The sequence below is a fragment of the Egretta garzetta genome, unplaced genomic scaffold (genome assembly GCF_000687185.1).
Source record: "Egretta garzetta isolate BGI_Z169 unplaced genomic scaffold, ASM68718v1 scaffold424, whole genome shotgun sequence".
NCBI lineage: Eukaryota > Metazoa > Chordata > Aves > Pelecaniformes > Ardeidae > Egretta > Egretta garzetta.
In genome coordinates this window covers 1,856,755-1,866,544 of record NW_009259489.1, presented here as the reverse complement: position 1 = coordinate 1,866,544, position 9,790 = coordinate 1,856,755, and the positions used below count along the sequence as shown (strand labels likewise).

The 9,790-nt window shown below is 34.5% G+C and overlaps 1 protein-coding gene across 5 annotated transcripts in view; it reads left to right on the top strand.

Moving 5' to 3' along the window:
- AP3B1 (adaptor related protein complex 3 subunit beta 1) overlaps window positions 1–9,790 on the top strand; it is a 160,904-nt gene that overhangs the window by 120,238 nt on the left and 30,876 nt on the right. For all 5 annotated transcript variants that reach the window (XM_035892818.1, XM_035892823.1, XM_035892822.1 and 2 more), the window contains one exon: window positions 9,173–9,404. In XM_035892818.1, coding sequence (XP_035748711.1) covers window positions 9,173–9,404 — 232 coding nt within the window. The remainder of the gene's footprint in view (window positions 1–9,172; window positions 9,405–9,790) is intronic.

Here is a 9,790-nt window from a genome sequence, read left to right as displayed (position 1 = left end):
TTAAAAAGTTGGTAAGTGATGTGCCAGTTTTCTCACACCAGCATCATTTAGAAATGTTTTCAGTCCTCTTATGCCATAGACTGTTTAAAAGGCTGTTGAACGGTGCTGTGATTAAATATAGTATCATCAGAGAGATGGGCTTTAAAAAGCTCACTTTGGTGGCAGACTTTCACCTTATTTTTGAGTGCTTTTCTCCTAATGACTTGATGACCAGTGTCTTGACATATAAAGACTAAAGAAAGCAGTTCTAGAATCTTCCTGAATTAGTTTTGGTTGCTGTACAGTTGATGGAAGTTTTCATTTTAAACTTTTGTTCACTTGGATTAGGAAAAGTTTCCATCTCTATATGGCTGTATACAGTGTCATCTGGTGTTTCCAGCCCCTAGCATTTGTGTTCTTGGTTTGAGGATGCCAGGAGAGTTGAGGAAAGGTACATTTGTAAGAGCTGTAAAATAGATCTTTTAACTGTATAGTGGAGTTTAATAATTCATGGCTGTAAAAGGTTTGTGTACAAATTTTTACTGTTAGTAGTTTGGAATGTTTTTATGAAAAATGTACAAAAATCATTCTACCATTTCCACTGAAGGAGCTTTGTAACACCAGCAGCATTAGAACATATGCTTACTACATAAATCATAAATTTCAACTATTATTAACTACATTTGTGTATTAAAAGTTGTGGTAAAATTGAATAAGTTTTAATAAATGCTTATTGTCACAGTCTTCCTGCTGCTACATTTGTGCTCAGTTGACTAACAATCTTCGGAGGATTTAGATGATAGTAGCAGAAATACTGTATATTAGTTAGTAGCAAGGTAATTTCAAAAGTAGATGAGAAAAAATTACCTACCTAATTTGCCTTCAGTCATCAACTGAGGGACTTGGCTATGGCCGCAGCTACTGTGTAAAGCAGCATGCTTACATTCAGGATCCCTGTCTGTACAGTAGAGCCTTTATTAGAGATATCCATAGGGTGAGGTTTTTTGTTTGCAGTGTGCTGTGCATGTTGTTGCTTACATTGCTCTGAGCTGTCTGTAGACAGGATTGAGTGGCATTTCTTCTTAATGAGTGTGAAAAGAAGTGTCCTCACGGAAGCTGAATAAGTCATTTGATGCCACAAATTTTGTTTCCAAGTCCAAAAAAAAGAAATGTGCTTTTGAATTTAAACAAAGGAACTGAAGGTAACTGCTTATAAATAAACCTCTTTGTCTCTTAACAGACTACAAACTGTATTAGATGATTTTTTCTTTCTTTCTTTTTAAGGCCAAAAAGTGAAGTTTAAGGAAAACAAAACATGGAAAAGCTGTATTTTAGCAACGTTAAAATTACAGTTAGGACAACTGTAATTTTTGCAAACTCAGGAATAAAGATTTTTTTCAAGTTAAAACTTTATGTGTAAAATGAAATAAAACTTGGGGAAAATCGAGATTGGGAAAAAAGAGATGTATTCCAGTACATGCAGAGGTTCTACACACACACAGAGGAGGTGCTAATACCAATGTACATGAGCAGTGGGTTCAGTGCTGATTTCACATTTTTGCCCTTGCAAGTGGGTTTCTTGCATTAAGATCATCCTCATAGAAGCAAAAATAATGTGTTGCATTCTTCAACAAAAATATAGTGACCAACATTCAAATATAGTTAATACAGCCAGCAAAGATGTAGTTTACATTTTAGCATTCATACATATCTGTGCTGGATTTCAAATATAGCATATTATAGGCTGAGCTCACTTTGGCTTGTAGGTAATACTGTGTAGTAAGTGTTCCAACTTTTATTATACACTTACCGTGACACAGAGGCCCTTTTCTAGGGGAAGGTTTGAACTAGGTGCTTCTGTTGGAAGAAACCTATATGCAGGAGTTGTTATAGTATAACCCTAGCTGTAAAATTATACATTATAGCCAGTAGGGTTCAGTATGTTTTCACTTTAGAGGTCTCTTGAGTACTGGCTCTTTGCCAAAATCAAAATAATATGTTAGAAACCATTTGTAGGAACTTCTTCGAAGTCATTTATACTCAATGCCAAAATTAATATCCCTCTTGGCAGCGTCCGCTATTTCAAACTCATAATTAGGACACGAGGTGAGGCTGCCACCTTACTCTGTTTTTCTAACTCTTAAACTACTTCATGTAATCCTCAGACTTGCCAATTTGGTGATCAGTGAAAGGGTTGAATCACTAAATTGAAGTAAATTATGTGTTTGTTTTTTGGGAGAATGCCTATTGCTTGAAACACCTAATGACTATTGTAAAGGAGTTTAAAATACCACTCTACTTGATGAAGTCACCACATGCATCAGCCACCAGGCTGTCTGCTTTTTGCTTCATAGATGCATACATAGGACAAAATGATAGTAAGTCTTGAGGTTTCCCATGCACAGATATGAATTTACCATTTGATTTGGTCACCGTTATTTTAGAGGTTGAAATCTTGATTGGGATACAGTTTAAGCCCTTGAGTGTAGGAATTTTCTGCAAATGCAGTTAAAAGAAAATTTTCCCTCAGTATCTGCTTAAGCCCTTTCTGTAGTCCACTGGTGATCCCAGGGGAAGAATGTGCACTTGTGAATTTATACCAAGTTTGTGGCCCATAATTATGACAATGAGTTCAGCCTTTTCCTTCATGTTTGTGTAATAACCCTGATTTAATCATTAGAATATTCCCATTTTGTTGCTACTGAAATTCTTTCTTGCATGGCTTTTTAAAATATTTCACTAGTATTTTCATTGTATTATTCATGTGTTTCGTTGTGCTCAACAGAAGGAGAAGGCGAAGATGCCAAATCTCAAACAAAATCGCGTGTTGTTGTAATATAAAGCTTTAAGTTCTATTATACGTGCAAAATGCAATCTAATCTCATTGGCCCCCAGTTACACATAAAATACAAAACAAGTGCACACATATTTTTAAAAGTACTTGATTAATCTGGTGTGGGATTAATAGTTTTCTGCTGTTCCTGAACTCCAGATTAAGGCCTAATTCTGGTTCCTTTATATCATGTGGTCATTATTGTGCGCTAAGAGCAATACTTTTTATTGATACAGAATTACTGGAAATATGTCTACTTGGTTATATTTTGGAGAACCATTGAAAAATCTAAGGGACGTAAAAAATATTAGAAAAGTGCTAATTTAATATTAGAGAAGATTTTTATCATCTCTAGATTCACAGATTACCTTGAACACGCTACCCTTTGAAAGGATGATTTCATACCTAATTGAGACCATACAAATATTAGAGTAAAAAAAAAAAAAGGCAGAGAAAAGGATTAATTTTGGCAGCCTTACAGAGGCAGTAAGGGCACTTACTATGGGCAGTATAATAAAAGTGCTCTTTTGTTTGAGATTCATCTGTGTGTGATTTCAAAATCAATGGGAGTTATTTGAGGTTTTTTTATTTTTATTTTCCTTGCAAGTTTTTAGAGACAAAAGTATTATTCGATCAGTGTTGGAAATCAGTATGAATTTTTGGAACTCACTTTCTAATGTCTGAAATTGTCTGAAACCAATACTGGTTTAAAGATATGAGCATTAATATGCTAATTTTCAATTAGCCTCATTGGCATATTAATCATTTAGGGAAGTGTAGAGTCTAAAAGTTGGTGACAATGCAAAAAGAAGGGAGTTAGGATGTATGAGAAATTGAAGGACTTCCTAGCAGATATGGCTTTTAGAAGACGTTTAATAGATGTAGTGCAGTTAAGCATGCCTTTGTTTCAAAGTTATTTTAAGTATTATTTTCCAGAATTTGACATGATGTCCTCAAGTGTCTATATGTCTAGGTAAATTAGCCCAGATTGAGTCATGGTATCCTGTTACTTTCCTACACTGCAGAAAATATGAGCTTGCTTGTTTGCTTGTTTTGTTTCCCCCCCTCCCATCAGAGGGATGCTGTCCTTAGTTTGGCAATCCATATTAGTGTGACTTAGATATGCTCTAATGTTGGGGTTTGCCACAGGCTCTTGAAATATTGCAGAGGAGAATGTTGACATTCTTTCTGCAATTCTCTCTTTGCTTTTTATTATATCTTTTTATGAATTATTAATTCTTTATTTTTGTAAGAGCTGTATAAGGAAGACACTGCTTTGAGACTATGAATAATATGTAACTGGTAATGGAGTAAAAGATCGTGAATAAACTGTTTCCTGGCAGTAGTTGTCTTTTCCTTTGTTTGCCTGGTTTTCCATCTTTCTCCTAATAGTATAAAATTATAGTTAAGTTGCTCTTATAGCTTCAGTTGAAAGATCATGTAAATGTGGCTGGGCTACGTGATAGCCCTTCTCCTCTTAGCTGTTGCGGAGTTACTGGAGCATAGCCTTACAGTGAGTGTAAGAGAGGATATAGCTCTCACAGCTCAGTAGGTCATTCTTGGATTATGTCATGGATATTGCCAATAGGAGGGCAGTAGAAGGGCTACTTAGATTAAATGATTCAGTCCACCGCTTTAACAGAATGTAATTTAGAGGAATAGAAGTATAATTATCATCATTCTTGGAAGCAACTATTTTTTTCCAATAATATGTTTTATCCAAACACATATACTTTCTGACTTAGGATCAAAAATTAATCTGTGTTTATTATTACAGCATTTTTAAGCTAAGCAACTAATAAAACAGAAAAAAAGACAGCAGACATAATTTTGTGCTTAATAATAACAATAATACTTCATGCAGGAAAGTCTGTTCGGCTCTGTTTTCTGTAGTAGGTTTAATAAACCCTGTAGTGCTTTCTATTTTAAATAATTGTGGAAAATAGTTTTTGGTATTAACTTAAACTTAGTTATTAAGGACTTACTGAGCTGGCAAAAAGAAGCATGTTCATGTGCAGAGGATTCTGTGGTTTGTAACTAGTCAGCTCTGTTGTGATAGAAAGCCAAACTACTGTCAGTGATCTTACACTTTTCCCTTTAAGTGATTAATGAGTGGGGGACTTTTAAGGCAAAATCCTAATGTTGCCCTTCTTGTTCTTATATAAGAAGCAGTTTAAAAATATTTGCAGCTTCTTTTAGGGTGATGGATCATCTTTCAACATGTGCAGTTAGCCTGGGGGCCAGTCTGACTCACACCAATATAGTGTTCCCATATGGAGTCCCGATGCCGACTTTTAATTCATGGTGGCTTTCAGTCAAAATGGGGTGGGAGGACAGTCTATATTTTAATTTTTTTTATTTCCATCATTCTAAACAGCTGTATAAAAAAAAAGTTTTGCAAGTTTAATCTTAATAATCTTCACCCAAAAAAAGCAGACACGCTATGTCATAAAATAACTATTAGTGACTAGTTTGTATCCTATAAATCTAACTTGAGTTGATAATATGGTCCATTACCAGCTAACTGCACAGAGTATTTTTCATTTTACACTCTTCAGTTACTTTTTAGTGAAGTGTTAAAAAATATGAAGCTTTTCTCCTCTCTAAAATTGCACACTGTCTGTCTGTTATTAGGGAGATAACAGCTCTTATAAATGTTTCAGTAAGCGTTAAGTAGACAGTTATGTGCACTCTCATTCCACGCTTATTTGCTTACTGTAATAAACTGATAAAATATGTGTGGTTTGTCTCTGTGTATCTCCAGGCATCATGAGTCACATAGATTTCCTTTAGAAATAATGTTGTGTCTGCAGAATTGATTGGTTATTTTCATAAACCATCCAAAGGTACACAAACGACTTCTATTATTTAAACATATGCTGTGTAAGATTTGTAGGGGATTATCTCCTGGTTACTAGATGCCTCTTGTTCTATTAACTCTTTGGAGGACTATTTTAACCCCAGAGTGATTGCAGGTACCTGCCCTGTGGGTTTCTTTAAGTATTGCGATTGTATGCATTAAAAATTTTAGAATTAGAACAAAAACCTCTGTTTACCAGACTGATGCAACTGTTAAATAGACTGCATTACAGTCACACCAACCTTTGCCAGCTCAAAGCCCATGCTAGCAAGTAGAGACCTTGAGAATTCTCAATTTCCAGAACTAAATTCCTTTGTTCAGCGTATATATTTTTTATTTATTTCTAGTACTGCCACGTTAAATGCAACTGAAAAGTAATGTTCTACAGGAAGGAAGATGGTAAAACATAATGTCATTATTCTGGCTGTCCTTTGTGTGTCTGTTGCTCTGTATAGTATGTTGAAAATAAAAGTGAATGGGCTCACAAGTGAAATTATGACTGAAACATGAGAAGTAACGCTGAAAGGGGCATAGATTAAAATCTCTAAAAATCATAGGAAGGTTTCAGTAAAATTTGAGTCAGCATTACAATTTAAGTATAATGAGAGATTTTTGCTATATGTGTATGTATATGTATCTACATGTTGGACTTCTGACTTTTTATGTTTTCACTCCTATTAATAAATAGTATTAATAAAACCAGCTATGTGTTAACACAGAGAAGCTAGTGTACTTCAAAATACTTGTTTTAACATGAATAAAACCTATTTCCTAAGCTGGTTAATGAAAAATGGATGAACCATTTAATGAAGTAACTTTTCTATTATGCATGTCCAGCTGAAATTGAATTAAATGTTAAAAATTAAAAGCTAAGCTTAAGCTTAAAAATAAGATTTAAATTACATTTTAAAACTTAAGTTTTATTCATTATTTCAGCAATGGTTTAAGTAACAGGTGCTAGTGTGACTCTACTAATAATTTCTTACTGTTGTTGTCTCTTTCTATGCACCAACAAAATTTGCTATTATTTGAAGTACCTCCTTTCTTATTTTCTGACAAGTGAATTGTTTTTTGAGAGTTTAACCTTGTCAGTTATTTCTAGAAATATAAGCAGAGTTAATTAATCATTAATCTATTAAAGTTTGGGTTTAGTATTCAAAGGTATTTTGAATTTTGAGGAACTGTGAAGGTCCATAGAATTAATACTTTTTCCATTCATTTTTCATTAGCCAGAAATCTGGTCATGTGGTGTCACAGTTGTCATTATTTTCTAAATATAATTTAAAGATAAGCTATATAAAAGTAACCCTAATCTTATAGTTTATTTTTGCACATTAGGTGGCATTGGAGTAAAAAGATACCCAACATCACCGGTTTTGTAAAATTTCACTGAGTTGTGTTCTTGGACAGAAGTGTAAGGTATTTTCATGCTTGTCAGAGATCAGTAATTGGACAGAAGAAGATGACTCCATTTAAAAATAAGGTGTCTGCATTCTTCAAGTGGTATTATTACTATTACTTGAAGAAGGATGGAAATCTAAATATTTGACATGTGTTCTATTGTAAACAGCTGTATTTTCTTCTGATCATATAGGAAAACTAAAAATGTTGTCCCTGAGAACATTACATTAACTTTTTAGGGAGAAGAAAATGTCTGAACTTCACTGATTTACTTTAAAAGTATTAATAAATTGTACAGATTTAAAGTTGGGTTTGTGGAGTTTCCTCAGTTCAGACATATTCTGAAACTGCCTTCAGTCTTCACACTGAAGGTTACTGGTAGATCATTAATTTGTTTCTAAAAAAACTGATACCAGAGTTTTTGTGTATTAGATGAAGAAACACTAGGTAAAAAGTTGAAAGTGAAATCTGATGTGGAAGTTTTTGCAGTTGTTTGCTTTATCGCATCCTGTATTTGTGGTTCTAATTACAGTCACATACTGGTTGAGTTTTGAGGGGATGGGAAGCCTTTCTGCCTTTTTCCCTTCATTATTTTTTCTTCATTCAGTATGAAATGTGTGAAACTTAACACAGCTTCCAAAGCCACTTCTGAATACAAATGTAGTTTTCTACTAAACTGAAAGTACTAAATATACTAAATAAAACTATTCATGTAGTTTTCTTCTGCTTTCATCAATGTAGTGCTCACACTTCTAGATATTTATTACTGGATCTTTACAGATATTCATTTGAGGTGACAAATGTTACTAGCCTGGCTTTCTAGTTCAGAAACTGGTGTGCAGAGATGAAGATCAAGTTTGTTACATGCTCACTAAGGTCTGAAGTTTTGTAACAGGATTCTTGATGGCATTATGTTTTCCAGATACTCTTCCATTTCTGTAACACCTTGTGCATTTAAATCCCAGCTCTTGCCAGCTTCTCATATTACTGGAAGTGTTCACTAAGTCTTCAGATCAGCCTCTCAATGTTAAATGTGACAGCCAAGAAGATGTAGCAACCTGTAAGAGTTTTGTAGGGAAGGCAAGATAAAAGCCTGTTCTCCTTGCTGAGCTGCTTGGAGTCTTCAACATCCTGCTATTTGCAGTTGTCCCTTTCATTTGGCTACACATGCAGGTCTATTAGGTAGGGCAAGAGAAGATGGACACTCATCAGTGGAAACAGATATATCTAACAGGCATACAGTAAAGTTCAGTAGCTCATAGTGCATTGATCAGACAAACAGGATTTTCATGGTGAGCATTTGGCTTTTTCGACCCCCGTGTTCTGTTTGTGTGGTGTTACTTTTCATTTAATTTCCTAGCCTTTCCTTAAAACTTGTTTAAATAATTCAGATCACTTTTCTGCATATTCCTTACTTTTGCACTTTTGAGCTCATGATTACAGATTTCCTTATCAGCAGTATCTTCTGGGAATTTGTTTGCACACTGAACGTCTTTTATTCATGGTAATTCTTCAGGATAGGATGGACCTAAATATCCTTGGGATTTCTCTTATTCCTGGTGGCAGCAAGACTATTAAAAAAGTGGCAACATCCTTCTGCTCTATACAAGTCTGGTTTTAGTGTTTGACAGGTGTTAGTTGTTAGGCAACATTTTTTGTGGTTTTAACAAGAGAAGGAGAAGACAATTTCTCACTATACTTTAACAGTACACAGTGGGCTTGGGGTCACCCTTGAGTTCTGATGCATAGAATAGAAAGAGGCTTCTTGCTGGAAACAACGGAATTATTTTAACTAACTCTTTAAAAAAAACCCTCTGGTAATTTAATGGAGTTAAAATATTGAAAACAGATTTCTAATGGAAAATGAGGTAAATACAACAAAGTTAAAGCCGCTATTTCTCAGCACCAGAAATGTTATTATCTGATACCTACTACTGCAATTTGTTTATGGATTTGAATATGTCCTTACGTGTTTCTAGTTCCCTAAAATTCCGAGTAGAAAGCAGGCACTCTAGCTGAGTGAAAAGTGCAATATTTAATTGTCATTTTATCTCTTCTTTGCTTACACCATTCACCAACTGTTGTTTTGTACTTAACAGGTCACTACCCAAGTCTCTGTGCCAACAAAAACACATGAACTGCTTCACCGAATGAGTGGAAAAGGATTAGCAGCACATTATCACTTCTCAAGACAGCCAGGCACTTTTGGTGATTGTATGGTATCTGTGCAAGTGACAGTAACAAATACAACTGATCAGAAGATAGAGAATATTCACATCGGGGAGAAGAAATTGCCTCCAGGCATGAGGATGCATGAGTTCAATCCAATAGGTAATAGTATCCTATCTTTTAAAATACAGAATCTTAATCTTCTGCAAAATTTCAAATATAGGAAAGTGTGTTTCCGTAGTTGTAAGTATACTCATATGTATGTATGTATACACATATATACACATATGTATGTATGTATACATACATACACTCATGCAACTATCCTTTCTTAGATAATCTGATTTTAACAAAAATTTAATTCTGCTTTCCCCTACTCATATTTGACTTTGGAAATAACTCCTTAGATCAGAACTTCCATGCCTGAATGCTTACCTGCTTGTTCAAATATCAATTATATTATATCAATTCCAGTTGGTATAATAATTTTTTTCTGTCTCCCTGCAGACTTTATTTCTCTTACAACCTTAGTCTGGAATGGCTATGAT